A 26,841-nucleotide genomic window follows, 5' to 3' on the forward strand; every position below is an offset into this window, starting at 1 on the left:
CAACAGGACGGCGCGACTGCACACACTGCACGTGCTACATTGGAATATTTACAACAACATTATGACGATCGTGTAATAAGTTTAGGAGTACCGCATGCATTTCCACCACGTTCCCCAGATCTTACGCCATTGGACTTTTCAATATTTGGATATTTGAAAGACAAAGTGTTTCAACGGCAAATGAATAACTTGGCAGAGTTGCAACATGAAATTGAACGATGGGTTCAAAGCATTGATGGAAGGATGTTACAGAACATTTTTGAAAGTAAGAAAAAGAGAGTGAATATGTGCCTTGAACTAAATGGTGAACATTTTCAACATTTACTGTGATGTTTAACCACAATAAATTTGTTTGTTTATTCCATTATGAATTATTTTTATTTTTAACAACAAATTGACTATCAAGAATGTTGGAGTTCCGCGCATGAGGGTAACAAATTACGCCCGCGTAATTTCAAATGTTCAAATTCTATGTGGGTGACCTAATTTTGCATTGAAACGAATCTGTACACAAAAAAAACAACAAAAATCAAAAACTAGTCTTTAAAATTAGCAACGAAAGTATATTTTGAAGCTTGATACTTAAAATGAAATCACACTACGTTCTAAATACCTATTTATTATGTACAACAAAATTTTTGATAGAATGAATGAAATCTCAAACCGTAAAAACTCTGATTATTATCCGTGTCCGTTCACCCATCTGGTGGTCCTTGATTTTATATGACTCTACGATGAGGGTTTAGAAGCTACCCAGCAGTCAAAGTTATATTTGGATTTTTATCTTTTACGTTTATACATTTTCGTTGAATATGTACTTTTGTGGCGGGAAGTGAAATATTAATTTTGTAATATACTATTGTTTTGTGGCTAATTAAAGAATTTCGTGTAATTCTTATGAAAAGGACAATGGACAGATAAAGTTCTATTATTTTATTAAGTAAAAACAAGCACTAGACATGACAAAACATATTTCAGTATGAGCATCCAAAAGTTTGAAGTGTTAACAAAATGTGCTTGTGTGAAATAATTTTAAGTACAAATCGACATCTAAGATATTTTCACGGCGACAATTTCAAAAATATTAAAAACTAGCAGAATAATTTGTCCGCTATGCTTTGAAAACCTTCAGCATTTTCACTTATTAACGAATCATTTCAACATCGTTTATAACATTGAGTTGGAAGTAAAGGATCTACAATTTAAGAAAACGGAAGATTTTTTTTACACGAAAAGCCGATTTAGAGTTAAAAACTAATTCTTTTATATGACGAATTATTATTTTCTACTATGAATATCAGAAGTAATCTAGCAAATTCTGTTAGTAAATGTAAAATACGAGCTCCTAAAATTAGTGGCGTATCAAAATGCAAGGAGTCTGTCTTTCACGAATTACAGCTCACTTTGATCATTCTTCCTCAGTGGTACTTGTTCAGTTTATTGCTATTCATGTTGTTCATCACAATGATCTTCGCTGTCAACCCCTGACTACAAAAGAAACGACATATCTAGTTGAACAAATTCGCACTGGTGTAACACACGAAAAAATAATTGAAACTGTTAAAAATCTAGAACTCAGTTCATGTACCAGATTTAATCTTCTGACTATGAAAGACATTCCCCACATTGCAGAAAAAATAATATATCTGGTAAATGAAGTAAGGAAAATCTTGTTGTGCATCAGAACATGAAAAATTGCACAAAAATGACTGCATTAGCTTCCATGTACAGTGGGCTGGAGTATATGTTAAAAAAATATGGCGCCAAAATCATTTGTGTAGATGGCACACATGCGACAAACCTCTATGACATTGAATTGACCACAAGTCCATGTGTTAGATGATAAAAATATTGATTATCCAGTAACATTTATTCTGTCCAACTGAAAGGACACCAACATATAAGAGGTTCTGGTTGGTGAAATAAAATCATTAATATCGGTTTTGGTACCCAATTATTTCATGACAGATGATAGTTACAGCTACATATTGGAATGCCTGGAACAATAAATCAGATTCTTACAAAATTAGATTATGTATTAAAAGAAACAGATGAAAATAAATTTATAAGACTGAAGCAAGAGCTGATTAAATTTTTGGTAAAAAGTAAATTTGTGAATTATTTAAACACTTACTACTTTCAAAATAAAGAGCGCATGAAGTCATGGGCCCAGTGTTATCAAAAGAACGCAGGCATTAACACCAACATGCACGCCAAATCTTTGCACAGATCTTTGAAATACAAATATTTTGGTGGTAAACCAATAGAGGGCTGGAAACATATTTAGACACTTTGAAGAAACTACTGAAGGATACATCTTGGTCAAGAATTTCATCTACTTTATGACTTACAGCTATTCACCATGACCTTTTGGTCAGTAAGTCCCATAAACTTGCCACCCAGATAAGTTTTGATAATGTAGCTAAAGAATCTGCTGTAAAACATTTAATGCACTCACAAACCAAAACTAACTTTCATGAAGTAGAACTGATGGATAGGAAATGTAGTTATCAGACATTAAAATGTGTTGTTTGTCAAATTCGTATACACCATTAAAGATACTCTTGCTCTGAGTTCTTAATCAAAAATCATCTTTCTAAGCACATGCATCTGGTGTCCATGTATATAAAGGCATATTTAACCACCAAAGGCCCTTGGTCCCACTGGTCATCAATGCGCCTTCAACTTCTGAAAAACAGTTTGAAAATGAACTACATTTGCGCTTATCTAACTCCGTAACATCGCGCAGAACACGCGCTTCTCGATTTCGCACAAACTGTTTGTGCAAAGCACTTCTACAGCATCTTTTGATCACGTTCCTCATCTTCAAATGTTATGCAAATGCTTCCTTTTGCCACAAAAATTTGTTAAATTTCGCATTCGTGCATTCTTTAATTGCAGCATTGCAGCCGTTGCTAACATAACCTAACTTTTTATGGTCACCAACGCGTGCTAACTTTTTGAAAGGACACACGGGCGCTTCGCCTCCTGCACTTCATTACAAATATACTCCTAAACGTGGAACTTCTTTTTCCGTGGATGATTTAGTTATTGGAATTTGTGCGTGTGTATATCAACATCCAACCAAAAATTTCACTTGTTATCGCTAGTATCGCCTTGTTATGTTAGTCACATGTGTATTGTATTGACGCATGCGTTTTCGATATTTAATCATGAAGCATTTAGGCAACCAGTTATACAGATGCATGTGGTGCTTGTCGTGCCCAAGGACACATTTAGTAAAGTACACATAAAGCGAAAGGCGGCACACATCCATAACCTACTGCGACCCTATAATCATTTATGAAAACCCTGTATAAAACAAAGTCGCTTTCCGCTGTCTGTCCATATGTATGCTTAGACCTTTAAAACTAGGCAACGGATTTTGATGCGGTTTTTTTTAATAGATAGAATGATTCAAGAGGAAGGTTTATATGTATAATAACATCCATTATATAGTAGAGAAATACTGATATTTTTGAGGTTTCTAATGTGATGTCGTAAATAATTATATTTTTTCCGCTTACATTGTAAACGCAGGCTGAACCCTACAAGATTTATAAAAATAATGTACTAAGTATTGTACACCTTGAAAAGGTCTACAGAAAACTCCCCGATGGTATATGTCTATCTTTTATGGATAACCCACAATAACATTGTTTTACTCCGAATTTAACGTGTGCGAAGCCGCGGGCAAAAGCTAGTTTATTTATAATTCAAGTAGTCGCCATTGACAGTAGAAGCAAATATTTACTGCCTACTACGAAGACAAGAAAATTAGATGGTAAGCTGTTTCCACCCAATGCTTGTTTTATACCATTACAAGGAAATTAGATGTCCACAACATATTTTGAATACTTCACAGTAAATACGCTATCAGTGGCTAAACGATGAAACTACTTTAATAGTGTCTTTTTCATTTCTATTGAAACACCACCTGTTGATTTTGCTTAAAATTTTGCAGTTGGGAACAGCTTTCGGTTGATTGACAACGGCTTTTAGTTAGAAAATTGTCAGAATATGAACGTTGCCAAATTTACGCGTAACAAGTGGTGTTTCAATCGAAATGGCAAAGACTATATATCTGTCTCAAGTATCGTAACAAAACTGAGAAAACTTCAACGTTAAAATTGTCAATAGATGAGTACTACATTACATCCTTATGAATATTACCTCATAACGTTATTCATAACCTTTTTTCTTGCGTCACTTAGCTTTAGTATATAGTGGATTATGACAAATAAACATCAAATTTATTTTATTTAATAAACTACCTATTCACATTTTCTTAATTACTAACAAATTCAAAAATTAGGTACATGAAATGGTAAGATGTAATGTATATATACAACATACTTCATAAATTTGAGAAAATGGTGAAATGTAGAGCGGTAACAGCCGACTCAAAGTCAATAGCTCGCAATGATATTTTCATGGACGGGTGCAAAGAGATATCTGCGGTATTGAAAATTACATTTGAACGACACATAAAATATTTCGAAGTTCATTTGAAATTTCAAATATTGCAATACTTACTAGTCATTGAACACGACAACTGTTTTGTATGTGGACGTTCGAAGCTTGTACTCGGCTTGTACAATAAAAAGTATATTTGGACCAGGCCTCGGAATTATTATGCACCGTTTATTTATAACAGGGTAATTATTTTCGGAGACTAAGTAGTCAACCGAATATACTTTAGAACATCGATGGTTATTGATCCAAATGCAATCGGGTTGGCAGATGATTGACACTGCAAAACCAAATGCTCTGAAATATTGTAAATATTTTAAGAATACCGTAATCATGGTATATCGCTAAGGAAAATTTATTCATTTATCTCCTCCCAAAAAATTGATGACGTCATCTTGTGATTTATCACTGCATTAAAAGTTTTTAAATTTCTTATACATGACTCAGAAAAATTAACAAAAGAGTCAATTTATTTTATTGATTAACTCAGGAACGGCTCACCCCGTTTTCCCGAAAATTTGCGAGTACAATACTGTTATCATTAGTATTATACTGCACCTATCTAAAAAAATATGTCTTTGGAAAAATGTTGATGACGTCATCATAAGGCGAGAGAAGTTCTGTCGAAATAATCTTTGACCAAGTTTTCAATTTATAAACAGTTTACACATAGACTGCCGAAGTGTGTGTCTATCAATTATCGAAGAAGCAGCGATTTAAGGATTAATCCAGTCAAAATAGACAAAAAAAATCCTAACAAAATTCGCATAGAGCTGAAAATTGGTATAGACGTTAAATAAACCATTACCAATGAAATGTCAAAAATCTCCTTCGATCCTACTTCTGAAAAAAAAATTATCCAAGGTCAAATGTTAAAAATTCAGGTTTTTCCCATTTTTCCCTGAGACCGTAAGTTTTATCGTAAAAATAGGCTAGACAAAAGTTGTAGATCATACAATTCTCTACAAAAATTGTTCCAATACTTTGTTTCGTACGAATCACCATTCGTGGGATATCGCGATTTTAAAAGTTGAAAAATTCATATTCTACATAATAGGCAAATATACTCGTAATCTGCAAATATAATACAAATTCTACATAATACGCAAATGTACACAAATGCTATCTACATAATCGATGGAGGCTATCTACTACACCGTATGGTATGGGATCGAAATGAAACATTTCATGTTATTTTTGATAAATATGTTCAATATGTGCAAAGACATTTTGATCATAACATTACGATTGTATTTGATGGTTATACTGATCATAAGAAAAATATTAAAGCTTCAGAACAACGTCGTCGAACTAAAAACACATCTTCATCTGCAGATATCGTTGTTGATCGATTTATGGAAGTTCCAACAAACCAACAACAGTTTCTTGCAAATAGGTACTCATAATGTCATAATAAGTCTCGCTTCATTTCAATGCTATGTGAAGAGTTTACAGCTGCTGGTATTTCAATAAAACATGCTGATAATGATGCTGATGTCCTTATAATTGAAACAGCAATACAACAATTCAAAAGACCAAATACAACTGTCGTCGTTCGTGAAGATGTTGATTTGTTGATACTACTGTCTGCACGGACTCCAATTGATAAAATTATTTACTTTTTGAAACCTGGGAAAGCTGTTCTTGTGTATGGTGCTCCAGAAAAACAATGGTTCCATAGACAAGTATAGATATTTAAGGCTTGTAAAATCCGCATGGAACAATAAAACAGTGCAGTTGTCTTGTCTGCCTCCAACATCTGCTTCTGCCTTTCAACATTTGTATGGTGTGTATTATCAAGTTCAAGTGTTGCTGGGAAATGAGCTGGACCCAGAAGAATGGGGTTGGAAATTAAGAGATAATTTTTTGGAACCAATTCACACCCTACTCCCGACTGCTCCAGAAAAACTGCTTAATACTATTTTTTATACCTGCAAGACGGATTGTAGTAAGAATTGTGGCTGTCAAAAAGTGGGATTATTTTGTTGGCCAGTATGTATCAATTGTTAGGGTCAGACTTGCTCCAATATTGAATCAAATACAACAGATGACAATACCTATGATATCAATGAAGAGACAACTGATCCATCTCTTTTCTTAGAACAGCGTACAGAAATTCTGCAAGGAGAAGAAGAAAAAAGTGAAGATGAAAAAATAATTTTTTAAGTAGAATCAGAAAATTATCGGAATGGGACTATTTGGCCCGGCCGACTTGGCGCGGCCAACGTGGCGCGGCCCACTTGGTGCGAGGCATTTTGGCGCAAAGCCAACTTGGCGCAGGGACACTTTGGCGCAAGCCATCTTGGCGCGAGCCATCTTGGCGCGAGCACGTCGGTATATAACATAAAAATATTTCTTGTTCGTACTGTGGTTATAGCCAGCCCCGTAGCTAGAAAACTTATTCAGGAGGGGCAAGTTTGTCGAAAGAGGGAGCTTCATGTAAATATATATATTTCAATAATACACTCAGATAACTGTTTTATTTTTTCATTAAAATAATTGTAAACGTCGTTTTTTTCCGCTATTAAATTTTCGTAAAAACCTGTCCAAGTCCAAAGAATTGGTACGGTACTTTTCAAAAGCCAGAAAAACCAAGTTTGCCAATCTTTGATGCGTCATTGCGATCGATTCAGAGAATGTAGATTTACAAACAGCTGTACTGCATCTAAAAATTCGTATATATTGCCAAATAACATACCCTGTAAGAAAATAAAGGGTGGGCGGGTGGGGCTACTAAATATGCTTCAGCAATCGGCATTATATTGAAATTTTATTACTAATTTGAAATTTATAATGTCTAAGTGTTCCAGGGGGGGCAACCACAACTGCTAGGGGGGGCTCAGCCCCATCTTGCCCCCCGTAGCTACGGGGCTGGTTATAGCACCCTGTTATTTATGCCATATGTAGGCAACCAAATACACAGTTTCATTCGCACAAATTCCAATAACTAAATGATCTACGGAGCAAGAAGTTCCACGTTAGGAGTATGTTTATAATGGGGAGCAGGGCGCGAAGCGCCCGTGTGTCCATTAAAAAGTCGACATTACCCCTCCACGCGTTGGTGACTATAAAAATTAGGTTATGGTAACAACAGCTGCAATTTTTGTATATTTATATCTATTTTTCTTGGTGCGAGTTCATCCGCGCCAAGATGGCTTGCGCCAAAGTGTCCCTGCGCCAAAATGGAAAATTATCTATCACTAGCTGACCCCGTGAACTTCGTTTCAACTACAATTTAATTTTGAATCTGCAAAATCGAATGCTTTGAAATCTTGCAGATGTTTTAAACATATGATAAGCATAATAAATTTTTGTTCAAAATATATTTACTTATCCCCTCCAAAAAATTGATGACGTCAGCCCAAAATTTTGCCAAATGAATCCTATCTAAAATGTCCAAAATAGGATGAGACTATACTTGTGATTTATCATTCCATTCATATTTTTTAGTTTTGCTTATAGGGGGTGTCTCAAAAAAATTAATCACTGAGTCAATTTATTTTATTGATTGAATCAAGAATTGCAAAACTGAATTTTGAAATATTGCAGACGTTTTGAAGTTACTGTTTGACATGGTAGGTTTTCAATCAAAATATATCTGTTTATCAAGCCCAAAAACTTGAAGACGTCATCTCAAGATTTTGCCGAATAAATCCTATCTAAAATGTGGAAAATATCATCAGTATATTTTCGTAATTTATCACTGCATTCATATTTTTTAGATTTGCTTTTACAGTGATTCAAAAAAATATATGGATCAGTCAATTTATTTTAGTAAATAACTCAAGAGTTGCAAAAATGAATACTTTGAGATCTTGCAGACGTTTTAAAGTTATTGTAAGCATGGTAAATTGTTAAGAATATTTATTTATTCCCCCCAAAAAATTGGTGGAATGGCTCACTCGATTTTCGCAGATAATTTTGGGAATACAATACAGTTATTTTTAGTATTACACTGCACCAATCCAAGGTGGTATATCTACGTGTTGATAGTAAATGCTGATTAGGTCATCACAAAATTGTGTGAAGAAAAGACTCAACTCGAAAATGCTGAATATGTTTCATTATACTTTTGGTGCGAAGGAAGTTCTGTCGAAACAACGTTCGATCAATTTTTTGACAATGGTTGATATAAATAAAACTCAGTAGATGCTCATACTCGAAATACGAAGTATCTACTCGAATATCAAATAAAAATATTTCTAGTTTTTCTAGATGATACTAATACTTCAGTAAGTAACACTTGATGCTCAAGTAGCATCTCGATACAACAAAAAAGGACAACAGTGACAGTATTCAACCATCAAGGCAAAAATCGAGTCACCAAAATATAAGTTAGTATGGGGTAGACAACTTGAGATGGGAATCTCTATGGCCAGTGTTATAAAAAACGCACTGCACAATTTATGAATAAATAAAACTTAATTACATGAAAAGTTTTCGATATTCCTGCTCCTAATGTGTTTTTCAAACTGAATGCACCTTTTGACGACGTTCCACATTCATGAAAGTCACCATGTTTAGTTAAAATTCACTCTTACAACGATCCTACTGGTTTTCTAAGCTACTTTACAGACAGCTCAGTTATTTGCCACGCCGATGCTCATTTCTAGATTAAATGCTCACAAAACGCGTAGATGTTCAGTTTGTGTCCGGGGAGATACAATGTTTCCCAGTAGGTACTCACTACATAGAGTAGATGCTCAGGTATATAAGAGTAATAATGAAGTAGGTACTTCGTACTTCGAATATGAGTATCTACTCAGTTTTATTCATACCACTCAATGTCTCGCTTCAATGTTTGATTATGTTGATTATGAGCACAACGCTGATCAACTTCCATATCCGAATTACCCATGAAATAAATCAATGCGGTTTGCACCTGAGGTAGTTCGTCGCACATTTGATTCGTGGACCTATGTGAGGTTGTCGTCTTCTCGGCATTTTAATGAACTTCATAAAACGACACAGAATTATTTTCACAGTCAATCAAATCTGTAAATTTTGTCTTGAGAATTTTAAAATATTGAAAACTTCAAATTAAATCCTCGAATAACGGTAAAGTTTGAGGTTTTGTCAAAACCAACAAATTGAATATAGGTAAATAGAATGGCAGATCAAAATGAATAAGAAACTTTCGCAATGTGTAATTAAATTCACTTTAACCAAGACTTGTCTTAAAATAAACGACGTTTTTTTTTACGAAAAAACAAAGAACGATTTCAAATGCAATATACTTTTCACAATTGCACGGAAGAATTAGTTTTGTATGACACGTCAATTAGACGACAGGTCCGTCAGAGACGCCAACTATTGAAAGTAATTCGAAGTGGCGATTCCCATACAAAATTTTTAGAATTTTTTAATTTTTTACTGTTCTTTTAAGTTATCCTTATTTTTTTTTATTTATAAAGCATCCCCGTAATATAAAAAATGTTTCAAATCGGTCAAGCCGTTTTTGAGTCTTAGCGAGACTAATAGGAACAGCAATTGATTTTTATTTTATAGATGATTAATAAATGGGGGTTGGTGGTAGAAAGGTGAAAATTTAGGGTTATGTGTATTTTTTGATGCCAAATCTTAAAAAAATAAAAATAAAAAAATTTGTCAAAAAATAGACAAAAATTTTTTAGGGTGGGCCACCCTTATCACTTATTAGGGGTTTAAAAAATAGTTTACAACCTATTGTCAGACCTACCGAATAGACACAAAAAATTTCATACAAATCGGTTTACCCATTTCGGAGAAGTTCGGTTACAAACATTGTGACGCGAGAATTTTATACATAATGCATTAATATTTTAGAACAAATTTCATTACCATAAAAAAGGTTATACTGACTCGACCTTAAAAGATAGACATATGCTGTCGCGGACTTTTCTTTAGAACTTTTAGAGGGGAACAATTTCGTCATACATGATTTTTACGTAACTTTAACCGTTTAAGCAGCGTAAGCAACGGAAGCTGTCAAAGGAGGAATAATTTTCCCGTTTTTCCGAATTTTTCATTGCTACTTCGCTCCTAATGATCGTAGCGTGATTTTATATAGCCTATATGTAGATATGATACATGGACTACCCAACACAAAAAGATTTTTTGAATTTGAACCAGTAGTTTCTGAGATTAGCGTGTTCAAATAAACAACAGCTTCAGCTTTATTATATAAGTATAGAAAGTATAGATAATAAAATTTAGAACAAATCAACCTGTTCCACTTTGAATATTAGCAATAGTACCATTCTTTCAATCAAAAATATGCGATCTGCATACTAATCAAACTTTTATTTCTTTATCACACTAGATCGTGGAGTATGCCTACTGGGGAAACTACGTTAAAAAACATGCGCCAAGTACATTACATCATAGGTGGGTGGTGCGGAAATGTGTGCATATTATGAAGAAAATGACTTTTTCAACTTTTCAAATCGCGATATCTCACGAAGGGTGATTCGTACGAAAAAAAGTATTCGAACAATTTTTGTAGAGAATTGTATGATCTACAACTTTTGTCTAACCTATTTTTACGATAAAATTTACGGTGTCAGAGAAAAATGGGAAAACCCTGAATTTTGACCTTTGACTTTCGATACATTTTTTTGCAGAAGTAGGATCGCAGGAGATTTTTGACATTTCATTTGTAATGGTTTATTTAACGTCTATACCAATTTTCAGCTCTATGCGAATTTTGGCTAAGTTACATGCCTACTTTGACTGGACTAGATTCTGATATTTAATTAACAAAATCACGGTTTTGTACTTTTCCGTTAGCGTCTTGTGATATATAATACTGCAAAAGACTAAAAAATCAATATACACTTCTGCGTTGAAATTAAATAATATACACATTGTCACTAGTTGCTAGGAAACCAAAGATTTAGGCGTGATTACGGATTCTGCTCTTACATTTGCTCAATATGTGGGTTACCTACGTAAATAATCTATCGAAAAATAAATATTTAGTTATTGTTAGATCCAAACTAACCACGGAGGTAGAAGAGACCGGAGGGAGCGTACCGTATGCTAGCAATGTAACCATTCTGGCATCGTTCAAGACCCGGTCAGACACCGGTTATGATCTTATTTGAACAAGCCGCCAATATTTGCCAGCCCGACGCAAACGCGCGCCTACACTCAACAGCTGACAGGGTTTGGATTTCCAGTGGCGTACTATCACGTAACACGTGCTGTTTATATGCAGTTGTTCGTTCTTGAGTTTGAATTTAGTTGTGCTGTTTTAGTTTTGGACGCGTTAGTGGTGTTTTTAATTTGAATAGACTTTGATAATAAATGAAGATCATAATAACTTTTACAGACTTATATATAAGGTAGTCAACATAAAATATGTTGCCCCGCCACTGGTTATGACTGCTAAACATTTAGAGGGTGGAGCTTAGCACAGCGCGCATTTCAAGTAGGGTCATAAACGGTGCCTGAGTCTGTGTCACAAAATTCACGACACCTTCCCTCCGGTCTCTTCTACCTCCGTGAAACTAACATTGCTATATTGTGTGAAGTCAGAACCATCATGTTAATGGTTTTGTGTTAAAGCGAGTGCAGGAGAAAAAATTTATATGTACTTATTTTTTTAAATTACATGGTGGATATTCCCCTTTTCGATATGGAACTAACCAATGAGGTTTAAATGTATAGAGAGAATATGCCGTGTACCTTCCATATATCAAAGTTTGGCCGACATCTCCCGGGTGAGAGGAGTGAGGCGCGAGATGTTTACTGTACTGCAGTACAGTGGCTGACGAGTTTCAATTGACCAGTAAAGTGAATGACGCGCGAAATTTGAACTCAGTTCATAACACGAGACCCGAATTTCAGTTCCCCGTGTAATCCTTATGGGTGAAATCGAGGCGTCATTTTAACGCTTAAATTCTACCATTAAAGTAATTTTCTTATATATACCACTACTTGTACCATTAAGACTGATATTTTTACTGTTGATCTTGATACCAAACACGAACGGAACCGGTGGTATTTAATAAATATTTGAATTCAACTTTTACCACTACATTTGGCTCGAACGTATGTCGCATAGTGGTTCATACTGCCATTGACTTCCCCCTTCACATAAATGGCTTTGATTTTCACATGCTAGAGATACGGCTGTGAATTTAAAATAATACATAAAGGAGATCTCATATTTGCAAATGTTTTCAATCAATTGCCAAATTTTGATTTAAGAATCATCATCAATCCCAAGCTTTTTTCTTTTCACACTTTTTGGTGGAAAATGAAAAACTTAGCATTCGTGATTAAACCTTTCATGTACAAGTAAAAATCACTTTCATTTTAGTACGAATTGGGCCTGAAACACCCATTTAAAAAAAAATCACAATTTAAAGAACAATTTATTTCAAAACAAAAAAATATATATTCTACAATAAAAAATTGCACCGCCTAATGCAAAATCTGATTCACTTTTGGTGAAAAACTGACCCACAAACTGTTATATTGATGGGCCATTTAAATAGTCCTCGGACACTAATAGTTCTTCGACACTGTGAAGTAGATTTTCTTCAGATCTTTCTGGTTCAGGGCCCAATAGCCAAAGCAGTGCTTCGCTCCCATCAGTTTGTCGTAAGCTTTCATAAAGTTGTACCTCAACATTAGCTGTTTTTAGGTTGACTTGGGGATTGAAAGAATTTTCAGAGATCATAGCTTTGACCTCGGCTGATTCACTTTTCTTCAGATGTACGTCCCAAGAACGCAAATTATTGGTCCAAAATACATTATAACGCCCGTGTAGGGCAGGTGTAGCCATATGGTGACATACAAATGCACCTCTTGTGGTTTTACATGTTGCCTCTCTTGAGGAATATCTATGCAAAATAAAACAAAATACTTCATAATTGTACTTGATACAGAATTTATCAATATACATTAACTTACCATTGGCTATTTCGCATTCTAGCTCGAATAAACTCTTCAAGCACATTTAATTCAGTATACCAAGTGACTTTCACTGCATTATTTGACTGCAAAGAATTTTCTCCGTTCACAATGCATTTCCGATCGTCAACAAAAAAAAAACTGGTAATTGCTCCTATTGTTAATACATGTCTTTCTGTCATTATTAATAACAAATACAATAAAACCAGTCCACAGACATATACAACCTAATGTGAACCAATATCTTAGAACTAATATATCATCCAAAAATTGTGATTATGATTGTTTGTTGTGATGAAAATACGAAATCAACTGTCATATTTTGGGGATTTTTACGATCTAAACGTCACTAGCCCTCCAAAATATTCGGGTTCCTTTTCTGTTCGGCGTGTTTCCGGATTTTCCGTTTCACTCATGCGCAAGGCATTAGAAACGATGTACGTTACTTTGATGAACAACGTTGTTTTTAATTTGCGATATTTCTTTAACACAAGCTTTTTATATAGTTAAACCTTTAGTAACAGGAAGATAATTGTACAGTCTTTATCGCTTGTAGCATGAACTAGTTAAGATTTCTACCTGTGCGGTGTATTTTGTCTGTAAAATCAAGCTCCCATAAGAAACCCATAGTAGAATTTTTGAATTATGAACTGCCGCGCATTCTAAATTCTAACCTTACTTTACCGGTCAATTTCATACAATTTCAAGAAAAACAAAAAATATTGCTTTTTAAACAAAATATATGGTTAATACACTTCCCACACGTTCGCGTATCTGGTCTTTGCAAACATCCACTAAAATCTAGAACAATGACAAATGTGTTAAAACTAATAGACAACATTAAAATCTAGTTCCGCCACTGACTCGCTCAATTGCTTATCCGTCAATTCACGAATGTGTACGAACACCATACGAACAGCAGAGAGGACTTGTATATGTGCGACACAAAACAACGAGCCCAGTACTCTCTCTATACATTTAAACTTCCTTGGAACTAACAATTTGTATTGCTATTTAAACTTTGCTTACGGATTAGACGTTCGTATAGTCTCGATGTGTGTGAAGTGTGCACATAGTTGCCAAGTTCTGAAACTTGTTGGTTGTATAAATTTGATAGGTTCTAGAAATTTCATCCCCCATATCTTTTGTATGGTCCAATTACTTTTCTTGTTATTATATTTAAATTTTCTAAATCAGTTCTCGACTACTTAGTTGTCCCAAAAAAAATTGTCCCTAACATTATTATGTATTTGTAATTTAGTCAACATTATGTAAAAACATCATTCATGAAACGTTCGTGTTAACCGTGAATATTAATTTCCCTAAAACATTTATTACACATGCATTTATTAAAGGGAAGTTTTGTTTCCGTCGTTTGCGTAATCTTCCCTTAGATTTTCTCCCGTACACTCTCATTCTCCACATTTTTTCACTATTCTTTTATTGGACATTAGTACCAAGTGATCGAAGCACCGTAACTAGTTTTTCTCGATAGTTTTTGAAACTGAACCTACCACGAACCGATAACGCACTTCACTGTTCCATATTTAGTCTCTCCGTGTTACTTTTTTAATCCGCCGCAGCATTTTCATTTCGAACGTCATTTTTTGGACTCCTGACTCTCACTTAATGTCCAATATTCACTACCATACCTTAATCCTTATTATCGGTACCATCACTGATTTATAAACTTTTGTGTCCTTCGAAATCTCTGTTTTACCAAAGACCCTTTCCATTCAAAAATAAGCTTTTGTAGCAATCGAATCTTTTTGATCACTCGGTGCCAAAATATTTGTCAACATGTTTCGCTAACCACGTTGGCAAAATTGTGTGTTTTCAATGTTGTGGACATAAACGTCATATTACCTATACGTTATACCACTGCTTATACTACTATTAAGTTGACATTCCATATATACCTCCTCGTCCTTAATTATTTGGAACCATCGACTTGTTTAATTTTTATGCCATCTTCTTCGATATACGCGTTTCTTGTCTCTTTAGAGTGCCATTACTTTGGTTTTCTGTGCATTCATTTTTAGGCCGTTTTCCATGGAATACTCTACTCCAGGTGAGAAATGGTCTTTGTTGCTATTTTTGGGTTTCGCCCAAAATCACCTTATCATCTGGGTAGATACATTATTTCTCCTATAAAGACAGTTTTCAGATTATATGCTCCTACAAGTGTCTCTTGTATGTACTAATTTGTTCATCTCTCTCGTTAGCTCATCCATCATCGCAATAAATAACAACAGACTCTGTTATAATGTATTTTCTTGGATTTTAACAGGAGGAGGTTTTGTCTAACAAATACGCCACGACGGTTACATACGAACCAAGGTATTTAGAGGTTTACAAGGTATGCTAAGGGTATAGGGAATTGGTGTATAGGCCCTTTAAGGCCAGTCCCCACGTTTGCTCAGCGGAATTTTCGCTCTATTTTCAAAATGTAATATCTCCGTTATTAACAGATCTATAGTTTTCAAATTTTAAATATATGTTGTCCATAACTTTCTTTATATAACGCAAGGGCAATTTTGTTAAAAACAGCTTGTGATCATATTATTTTTTTAATTTTAGTGAAATTTTTGCATAACGTATTTTTAAAAATCAATATTTCAGTTATTTATGGAACGGGGTTGTCACCACTGTTTTCAGCTTGCAAAACTTGAGAAATTCTACGAGGTCGATTTTTGACTTTATTTGTTGGGACTGAGATATAGTGAAAATAAAAGTTAGCAACTTCCATGATATACGCTTTTTTTAACTGTGTATCGTTTCTAAAAAATAAAATCGACGATATGTCTCGTATGATTTCTGGAGTTTTGTAAGCTGAAAACAGTGTTGAAAACCGTGTTCTGAAATTTTATTTAATAATTGAGATATTGATTTTTAAAAATACGTTATGCAAAAATTTCCCTAAAATTAAAAAAATAATATGATCACAAGCTGTTTTTAACAAAATTGCCCTTGCGTTATATAAAGAAAGTTATGGACAACATATATTTAAAATTTGAAAACTATAGATCTGTTAATAACGGAGATATTACATTTTGAAAATAGAGCGAAAATTCCGCTGAGAAAACGTGGGGACTGGCCTTAAGGGGAGGGGACGAAGTAGCGACATCTAAAGCACTTTATTATACTTATACTATTAATATAGTGCTTTAGCGACATCTGTGACGTCAGTGGAGGAATCGAGTACTCTCGTCTCTTATCGGGACTGAACGGCACCCCGAATCGAATCGTCTCACGTCTCTGCCTATCCGCATCAAATGTCAAATATCAAATACAAACCGTTGACCGATACTGTTTTGTATTCGGAAATACAGCCATTATTTTTGCTTGGTGTACTTTTCCGTTATGAAATATTGGAATAATGGGAAATATTTAAGGATAGCCGGTTTTATTATATAAATATATTTAATTTATTCGTTTTAAGTTATAGAGATTATCGCAAAAATATTAAATTTTATAATTTTTAGAGAAGCGGGATTTAATTTCAGTGGATTGTATTGCAGGAGTGAGGGAAGTCTTGTCGAAATAACGTTCGACCAATTCTTTGTATTTGCAATATTCTTTTGTCACTACAAAGATTCACTACCATAAAACAAAAATTAACCTATGCAGAAAAGTTAACAAGCTTTTTTCGCTTTTAAATTGTTATATATAACTACAATAAACCACATAACCAAATAACGACAAATAAAGAACAGGTTATTATTTGTGGTTATTACTTCCCGAGCGTAAGCAAAGGAAGTATTGTAATCGAGTCCGTCGGCCGACTCTCTACTTTTACGTTTTCTCGATCTTTCATGACCCCTAGAAGACGAAGAAATAGGTCTCCCATTTCCGTCTGTCTGTCCGTCCGTCTGTCCGTCTGTCCGTCTGTCCGTCTGTCTGCCGTCCCGGATTTTTATTAGACAGATAATCTCCGAAAGTACTGGACCGATTGTTGTGAAATTTTGTAGTTATATTAGGAATATCATGTAGATGGTAAAACGCTAACCAAAATTTGTCTAATCATCCCCACCACTAATGTGATGACGTCACTTCAAAATTGTACATAGTAAATGGGTTTTAAATTGTATAAAATAATATAGTCCTAAACATGTAGTTTACGACTCCGAATTGAGTTTTTACCCGAAACGTCCAGCTTTTTGGAAAAAAAATCAAAATTATAAAACAACATTTTGCAATTTAATTTTGAATCTGCTAACCTGAATGTTTTGAAATGTTGCAGATGTTTTAAGGCTCTAAAGGGCATGATAAATCTTTAGTCAAAGTATATTTGGCTATCCCCTCCAAAAACTTGATGACGTCAGCTCAAAAGTTTGCCGAATAAATCCTATCTAAAATGTACAAAATATGATGCGTTTGTACTTGTGATATATCACTCCATTCATATTTTTTGGATTTGCATATACAGGGTGACTCAAAAAGATTAATGAATGCATGAATTTATTTTATTGGTTTAATCAGGATTTACAGAACCGAATGCTTTGAAATCTTGGAGATGTTTTAAAGTTATTATAAGCATGGTAAATTTTTTATCAAAATGTATTTGCTCATCCCCCCTAAAAAATTGATGACGTCACCCCAAAATTTTGCTGAATAAATCCTATCTAAAATGTACAAAATATGATGAGTCTGTACTTGTGAATTATCATTCCATTCATATGTTTGGATTTGCATATGCAGGGTGACTCAAAAAAATTAATGAATGCGTGAATTTATTTAATCGATTTAATCAGGAATTATAAAACCGAATGCTTTGAAATCTTGGAGATATTTTAAAGTTATTATAAGCATGGTAAACTTTTGTTCAAAATCTATTTGTTCATCCCTCCTAAAAAAATTGATGACGTCACCCTTAAATTTTGCTGAATAAATCCTATCTAAAATGCAAAAAAGATGATTAGTTTGTACTTGTGATTTATCATTCCATTCATATTTTTTAGATTTTCTTAAGAGGTGGCTCAAAAAAATTAATGAAGTCAATTTATTTTATTGATTAAATTAAAGGCAACACTTATTATTAGTATTACATTGGACCAACCCAATTTGGTAGACACAAAATTTTTTAAAGTAAAAACTCGGTTGAAACATAAGGGTAACACGCTTATTTACATCTACTTTAACATTACAGACGTGCATTTGTTTTGTGCGCTGAAAAGCTTCCGCGAATGTGGTATAAACATGTTTATAATCAACCAGTTGTGAATTCCACCGTCAAAAATTAAAATAAAACTCAATGTTTTATATAATAAGCGGAAGTCGAAGCAATAAAACCGATGGTCGTTTTGTTTACAGTTTCTCTGTTTGACTCTCACGTATGCTGTTACGCTTGTCATCTTAAATTAAGAATGCTTATACATACACGATTTTCAGTTCCCTCTCATATTACACGCCGGCGCCGTATACGTGAGTAAATTGTTTCGTTATTTTATTGATTATAACAAATCAATATTCAAAACGACCCAATTCATTTTCCCGAAAATTTGGGAATACAATAATTTTATTTTTTATTTTAGTCGGCTTATCCGACCGGTCGGCCACTAGTCGGTACATCCCTAATAAATAAACATACGGGTTTCATTGTGCTGTGAATAAACTGAGCTGTGTTTATAAAAAAAAAATAGGAGGAAATTACAATAACTTTCAGATATCGACATTTCAGTGTTTTCAAATAGAACACCTGGTATTTTCTTAGTGCCTAATGCATATTATTTTGCTTTTGTTCTACGTTAAAAGTTGATAATTATTGAGATTATTTACTTTACTTTCTTAAGGAACACACCGACAAATAGAGTAAAATACAGTAATAAAATACAGGCTATTCTGTTCTGTGTATTAACATTGTATTTAACTGATACCACAACAAAGTGCATGCCTCTGTTTATATCTCTATAAAAAACTGTAACATAGATCCTAAAAACTTGAAGAATATTAAATAGAAATATAAAAATTTAAAAGTACTAGGTTGTTCACGAGATGCTCCACGCCTAAAAAATTCAAAACGCAACCAGAAATACAACTTCAAAACCAACTTAGATATTCGTACCATTTTTAAAAGAAAGTAAAACATAGTTGTCTGTTTTGTGTAACAACATTGACGTAGTGTCAGATACTATCATGTTAAAACTGACATTTTGTCAGAATGAATGCAGAGTGTGTTCAAACAACGAAAACACTGATGTGACATAAATATATGGTTGTGTAATAGAATATTATACGTACGGGAGATTCCCGACGAGCTCTTGTTTAGAATTTGTTTGTTTTTAATTTTAACTTAATAACAGACGTTTATTTTCCAATTATTGAAACCCAACAGCTAACAGCGTTTAATTTACGACAGAAATTATAGTAAATATTAAAGACTGTTATAAAATTGTATTATTGTTTCCATTTTGAATTTTTCGGGCGTGGAGCTGCTGGTAAATAGTCGTGTATAATGTTACAGTAAAGCTAAAGAAGCGTGCTACGCGTTTGTTTCAAGTGAGGTTTTCTATTACAAAATTTAGGGATGACGGTATGAACATTTTTGCATGGAAGCGGATATCGATCTGAATAGATGCAGTGTAATACTAATAATAACAGTACTGTAATCCTAAGTTTTCAGGAAAATGGAGTGAGTCGTTCGTGATTTCATAATTGCCCCATTCATTATTTATTTGAGTCATGCTGCATAAGTATAGAGAGTCATAATATTTCACACAGATATTTCAAAAATGATTTATCCGGCAAAATTTTGAGATACGTCATCCATTTTGCGGGAGAATATAAAGGAATACATTTTTTTTTAACGATAACCTTAAAACGTTTGCAAGATTTCAGAGCATTCGGTTTCGCAGTTTCAAAGAAAAAATCTGGATGTCTAAGGTGAAAACTCAACACGGATTCATAGACCACAATGACGTCATCCAATTGGTGGTAGAAATGATTAGCATTTTACGCTAATCTACATGATAGTCCTAATATGCATACAACATTTGAGAACAATCGGTCCAGTAGTTTCGGAGATTATCGGTTTAATAAAAACAAACACAGATAGACAGATCCGGAAAAAGGAGACTACTTCCTTAGTTTACGCTCAGAAAGTAAAAAGGGACAAGTCAGTCCGAAAAACTGACAATCAGTCCAAAAATGTAAGTTTGACATTTCACTACGAAAAATTGACATTTCATGGACGGGAGTAAAACGACTACAAGCGGCGCGCGCCATAACTCGTTGAATATTTTCTTTTCTGTAATAATTATTATTAATAAATATTAATAAATACAACAGATTACCGATGTAGTATTCTCGAGATTTTTGAACAAAATTGAATCTTGTCAATCTTAACATACTTCTTCAGTTATCGTAATTAATAATTTCTGATATGTAATGTACAGATTGAGTTTGTAACGAAAGTAAATTGTTCGAACATAATTGCTCCATTCCGGCGCACGCGCGAGTGAGCGGAAGTAGTACGCTACTGAACGTACAAGGTGCATGAGTGAACGGGTTTTGCTCTCGCGTGTTCCTCGTTGTGCTTCTCAAAATCAGGCTACCAAGAACCAGGGGCCCCTGTCACCTACAGCAGGATACTCCAGGTTAGTGGTACTTCTGAGTTATTCTCGGTCCTTCGCGCAAAGTTAATTCACGGCACCCCGCGTGCACATTGGTCCTAATCGGAGCCGGATCATAACCTCACATTTATCGGTTTCTCGGTCGACGCTTTATCGCGTATCGCCGCAATGACTAACGAAGAAGTGTTGCAATCTCAAATTAAGAAGCTCACCGTACTGAAATCTACACGGGAAAAGTTATTTGCTCAAGTTCAAAACTGTTATGACTCCGTGAAGAGAACCACCGTTGATACAGCTCTTCAGTTCAAGCCTCGGTACGAAAAACTAGAGGTTATTGAGATAGAAATGGATAAGACTCAGAATGCAATTATTCAGCTAAATGCAGATTTATTGGATAATCGCCATGCTCTCGAAGTCTGTAAGGTGCAAACAGCTTTCGATGATTTAGTATTTAACACACGTGGTCGTTATTTAGACCTGGTGAAGACACAACCTCCGCAGCAAATCAGCAGTAATTCGGTCGCCAACAGCAACCAGCATTTGCCCAGAATAAATATCCCTACGTTCACCGGTCGCATCGAAGAATGGTCGGCGTTTTTCTCACTGTTCGATTCGGTTGTCCACAAAAACGATGCGTTATCAGAAGCTGAAAAATTCCAGTATTTGCGCTCTTATCTGCGAGATGACGCATTAACAGTCATTGCCAATTTTCATTTAACCCCCGAAAATTACGCACTGGCGTATGAGGCATTGCAACTTCGCTACCAGAATAAAAGACGGTTGGCGACTCACTACGTCAATCAAATTCTAGGTTTTACTCCTTTATCATCCCCAAGTTCTAGCAGTTTGAGACATTTTTTGAATATTCATTCGAATTCCATTAATGCTCTTAAGGCTTTGAATCTTCAAGACCTTGGTGATTTTTTGCTGTTTCAATTATCGTTTGCAAATTTGGATCCTGTATCTAGAAAAGCTTTTGAGAATAGGCAAAGTTCAAATTCCGTTCCCAGCTATCAGGCGTTAATTGATTTCATAACGGATCAGAATCGAACGTACGAACTTCTCTCTCAGGACACAAAATCACCGAAATGTAAATCTCTATCAGTTAAGTCATTCCGTGCTTCACTCATGACAAATGCCAAATCCGATGCCTCCTCTACGTGCTCTGTCCCGTGCGCGCTCTGCAAAGGTTCACATCCCTTTCCGGCATGCAGCGAATTTCTCCAGAAAACAAATGAACAGAAATATGATACGTTGAAGAGATTGAGACGATGTTTCAACTGTTTGGGTGCTCATAATCGAAATGAATGTCAATCTCGTAAAACTTGTCGTATTTGTCACAGCAACAAGCATCACTCCGTGTTACACCAGGAGTCCAAGGCGGATACCTCCGAAACTAGTACCTACTTCTCCCTCTGTAGAGGAAAGAAAATCTCCCGTTGTGTTTTCGTGCAAGACCTCAGCGGAGCGCAACACTGTTTTACTAGCGACTGTGACAGCCCAGATCCAAGACTGTAATGGAGATTATCACAAGATAAGAGCTGTGGTTGATCCCGGCTCTCAAGTATCAGTGATTACTTCATCAACGGCGCAACATTTGGGATTAAAAAGAAGCAGATCTCCCATTGAAGTTACTGGCATCGCCAGTTTTCCTGTCCGAACTCAAGGTCTCATTCGTACCACTCTACGCTCTAGAACTCGTGCTGATGTCGTAAACGTTCACGCTGTTGTACTTTCGGATATTCCTAATAAATTTCCTAGTCAGACGTTACCTCCTCACATTAAGGATCAGTTCAGTCATCTAACGTTAGCTGATGAAAACTTCCATCAAGCTGCTCGAGTTGAATTCTTAATTGGAGCAGATCTATATCCTCACATTTTATGTAATACGCAGCCTAATGTTATTCAAGGACAACCCTCTGCCATTGACACAATCTTTGGATGGATAATTATAGGCTCGATTTCATCTTCAACAAATTCCCCCTTGTGTTCTCTTCTCACATGCAACGATTCTCTTGATGATACCGTTCGTAAGTTTTGGGAAACTGAGACTCTCGCTGATAACCTTTCAGTCTCCAATCCTGAAGATGACTTTTGTCAAGCTCATTTCAAGGACACGCATTATCGCGATCGCTCAGGCAGATATGTGGTATCAATGCCAGTCCGTGAGCAGCGCTCGCCGCTTCTCAGCAACCGAGAGACAACTCTGAACACTTATCTCAAAATGGAAGCTCGAATGTCTCGGCGTCCCCAACTCAACGCTGCTTATATTACTTTTCTCCAAGAATACCGCGATCTCGGACATATGCAACTAGCCGCACAACCTTCCATGTACGTAATGCCTCATCATTGTGTTCAAAAGGAAACTAGTTCAACTACCAAAGTGCGAGTTGTGTTTAACGGATCCTCCTCTGACTCAAACGGGACAACGCTTAATCAGCAACTTCTGCCCGGTCCTAAGCTACAAAAGGATTTGAGCCACATTCTCATGAATTTTCGCCTTCATGCTATAGCAGTCACAGCGGATATTCAACAGATGTATAGACAGATTTGGTTGAATCCAAAGCAACGTTATCTCCAGCACATATTCTGGAGGCCAGATCCCGCTTCTAATGTGCAGGAGTATGAGTTAAAAACAGTGACATATGGCTTAGCACCATCAGCATATCTTGCTCAACGTGTCCTTCTCCAGCTCGTCGAGGACGAAGGGCATGAGTTCCCATTGGCAGTACAAGCTATCACAGAAAGCACCTATGTGGACGATATTGCGCATGGTGCCTCTACAGTTGAGGAAGCGAAGTCGCTACAGTTACAACTCGCAAACCTACTCAATCGTGGCGGTTTCCAGCTGAGAAAATGGGCTAGTAATGATCCAATTGCTCTAGATCATGTTCCAGAACAGCATCGTGAATCTCCGTTGAATTTCTCAAGTGACGATCCTTCTATTAAGATTCTTGGATTACGGTGGGATCCTCGGTCTGATACTTTCACCTATTATGTACAAGAATTTGATTCTCAAGTTACCAAGCGCACTGTTCTTTCTTATATCGCTCGAATCTTTGATCCCATGGGGTGGTTATCTCCAATTGTATTTTGGGCTAAGCATTTTCTGCAACAGATATGGATCTCTAAAGTGGGCTATGATGATATCTTGCCGCCTTCCCTATCGGAGGCTTGGGGAAGGTTTTCTTCTCAAATGCGGTGTCTACGCGCATTTAAAATTCCTCGATACATTCTCCAAAGTTTGCCACGTTTGCTCTTGGTGGGATTCTCGGACGCTTCCTCTAAAGGATACTCCGCTTGCATCTATTTACATGCGTATGATTCCAGTAGCACTTGTAGCAATTATCTTTTGAAGGCCAAGAACAAAGTGGCACCCCTCAAGACATTGACTATTCCTCGATTGGAACTCTGTGGAGCGTTGTTATTATCTAGACTACTTCGTGATGTGATTAAATCTCTTAAAGCCGTAAGATTTGAAAATGTTCATCTCTATACCGATTCTCAGATTGTCCTTGCATGGCTCCACACCTCTCCTCATCTTCTCAAAACCTACGTGGCCAATCGTGTAGTTCGCACATTAGAGCATACATCTCTTCACCAATGGGCACACACAGTGTCGAATCAAAATTCAGCCGACTTTGCGTCTCGAGGATTATTTCCCGAAGAGATCATGGATTGTCATTCCTGGTGGAATGGACCAGATTTTATGCAGAATCCGCCGTCCAAGTGGCCCGTAAGAGGCGATAATTATGTCGCCCCCGTTGAGCTCCCTGAGCGTAAAAACGATCCTATAGTTTTGCGCATCCAAGCCGACCCAGAAAATCCTCTGTATGAAGTTGTGTCACGATTTTCTTCATTTAGTAGACTACAACGCGCTTTCGCATTTATTCGCCGATGGCTACTCCGAATAAGATGTCCCGAGATGAAGGGTCCACTCTCAAGCGAAGAGATGCGATACTCGACCTTATCGCTTGTGCGTCTCACACAGCAAAACCATTTTCCTCTGCTTATAGAAGAGTTGCGTTCCAAAGGTCACACCACAACTCCATTAAGGAAGCTGTTCCCATTCTTGGATGCAATGGGTATAGTTAGGGTGGGCGGACGGCTACGACACTCCGCCCTTCCCCTAGATGCGAAACACCCTCTGCTTTTACCTCAGAAAGCTCATCTCTCGGCTTTAATTTGCGACTACTATCATCTGTACGCTTGCCACGCTGGACCTAGAAGCGTGCAGACGCTTATACAGCAGAAGTTCTGGATAATATCGATTCGATCCCTCCTACGGCAGCGCATTTTTCGCTGCATTCGCTGTTTTAAGTTTAAATCGAAACCTGTATTTCCCTTCATGGCTGATCTACCACCAGCTCGAGTTCAACCTAGCAAACCGTTTTCCTCTGTTGGCATTGACTTTGCCGGACCCTTCACCGTCAGGGAAAGTCGTCGACGTAAGGCCCACACATACAAAGGGTATCTCTGTTTATTCATATGTATGTCTACGAAAGCGGTCCATTTAGAAATGGTCTCGGAACTCTCCACGAAAGCCTTTTAGCCTCGCTCAACAGATTCACCGCACGCCGTGGTCTACCCTCTGACATATACTCTGATTGCGGACGTAACTTTATCGGCGCCGCTCGCCACCTGAGGGAGGTGAGTCAGTTTCTACGTTCGCACTCCTCTGAGATAACGAGTTCCTTAACTTCTTTGGAGATAAAATGGCATTTTAACCCTCCAGCCGCTCCCAATTTTGGCGGCCTATGGGAGGCTGCGATCAAATCCGCAAAGAGTCTCTTGTATCGATCAATCGGCACCTCTCTCTTAACTTTCGAAGAGTACAGCACGCTATTTTGTAAGATTGAGGCTGTATTGAACAGCCGTCCCTTATGTGCCGTCACCTCTAACCCAGAAGACGCTGTAGATTACCTAAGCCCTGGACATTTCTTAGTCGGCAGACCGTTATTGCAACCTCCTGAAGCTCCCTTGGAGGACAACTTGAATTGGACCTGTCGGTGGCAACTACTCTCCCAGCTGTATCAGCGGTTCTGGAAGAGGTGGTCTACGGAGTATCTCCATACTCAACTCCAACGTCAGAAGTGGAATAAGGATCAACCAAACATTCAACCCGGCGCCATTGTCGCATTGTATGGCGCAGAAACTACCCCCCTTTCATGGCCGTTAGGACGCGTACAAGAGGTACATCCTGGAACCGATGGAGTCGTCCGTGTGGCCACAGTGAAAACCGCGACCGGTTTATATACGCGTCCGGTAAACAAGCTCGTGATTCTCCCAACCCAATTCTCAATGGAGAATTGAGTGAACTCTCATAATGTACATAAGGAACTCTCTTTAATTTTCGTTTAATTTTTCGTTAAATTTTGTTAAAATTTGGTGGGCGGTTATGTTCGAACATAATTGCTCCATTCCGGCGCACGCGCGAGTGAGCGGAAGTAGTACGCTACTGAACGTACAAGGTGCATGAGTGAACGGGTTTTGCTCTCGCGTGTTCCTCGTTGTGCTTCTCAAAATCAGGCTACCAAGAACCAGGGGCCCCTGTCACCTACAGCAGGATACTCCAGGTTAGTGGTACTTCTCAGTTATTCTCGGTCCTTCGCGCAAAGTTAATTCACGGCACCCCGCGTGCACATAAATATTTTTCTAATGATAATTAATATTAAGACCCACCACTGACCCGGAAATAACCGGCATTCAGACAAGACTTCTATCATTACGGGTACTAAGACCAAGTAATGATATGCATTGATTAGATTAACAAAACAACTTTCGAGATTCTAAAATTACAGCAAACAAATTAGTCTGCTATTATTCTCTAATCTCACCCCATCCCCAAAAGTCTAGCGTAACTACCGACCATTTATCCGCGTATCACTTGGAAAGT

At 36.5% G+C, this 26,841-nt stretch overlaps 1 protein-coding gene and 2 long non-coding RNA genes across 3 annotated transcripts; 1 reads left to right on the forward strand and 2 right to left on the reverse strand.

Annotated features, from left to right (window-relative positions):
* Positions 1 to 1,390: 1,390 nt before the first annotated feature.
* On the reverse strand, positions 1,391 to 2,518 carry LOC135127415 (uncharacterized). Its single transcript, XR_010280222.1, has 3 exons — positions 2,135 to 2,518; positions 1,802 to 1,997; positions 1,391 to 1,488 (listed from the first exon to the last, which is right to left on the reverse strand). It is a non-coding gene; the product is annotated as an uncharacterized LOC135127415 (long non-coding RNA).
* Positions 2,519 to 12,845: 10,327 nt separating this feature from the next.
* LOC135127416 (uncharacterized) lies at positions 12,846 to 13,519 on the reverse strand. Its single transcript, XR_010280223.1, has 2 exons — positions 13,375 to 13,519; positions 12,846 to 13,304 (listed from the first exon to the last, which is right to left on the reverse strand). It is a non-coding gene; the product is annotated as an uncharacterized LOC135127416 (long non-coding RNA).
* Positions 13,520 to 21,113: 7,594 nt separating this feature from the next.
* Positions 21,114 to 26,258, forward strand: LOC135127182 (uncharacterized). The gene is made up of 4 exons (XM_064053561.1): positions 21,114 to 21,363; positions 21,421 to 22,134; positions 22,289 to 25,393; positions 25,498 to 26,258. The coding sequence occupies exons 1-4, from the start codon at positions 21,114 to 21,116 to the stop codon at positions 26,256 to 26,258; spliced, it is 4,830 nt and encodes a 1,609-aa protein (XP_063909631.1).
* Positions 26,259 to 26,841: the final 583 nt, after the last annotated feature.

The sequence above is a fragment of the Zophobas morio genome, unplaced genomic scaffold (genome assembly GCF_036711695.1).
Source record: "Zophobas morio isolate AGI-343-1 ecotype UQ-CSIRO unplaced genomic scaffold, CSIRO_AGI_Zmor_V1 ptg000011l, whole genome shotgun sequence".
Taxonomy (NCBI): Eukaryota; Metazoa; Arthropoda; class Insecta; order Coleoptera; family Tenebrionidae; genus Zophobas; species Zophobas morio.

Coding starts and splice junctions, on each gene's coding strand:
- LOC135127182 (XM_064053561.1), top strand. CDS start 21,114: ATGACTAACGAAGAAGTGTTGCAATCTCAAATTAAGAAGCTCACCGTA. Junction 21,364..21,420: donor TCGCCATGCTCTCGAAGTCT/GTAAGGTGCAAA, acceptor GTCGTTATTTAG/ACCTGGTGAAGACACAACCT. Junction 25,394..25,497: donor CGTCAGGGAAAGTCGTCGAC/GTAAGGCCCACA, acceptor AAAGCCTTTTAG/CCTCGCTCAACAGATTCACC.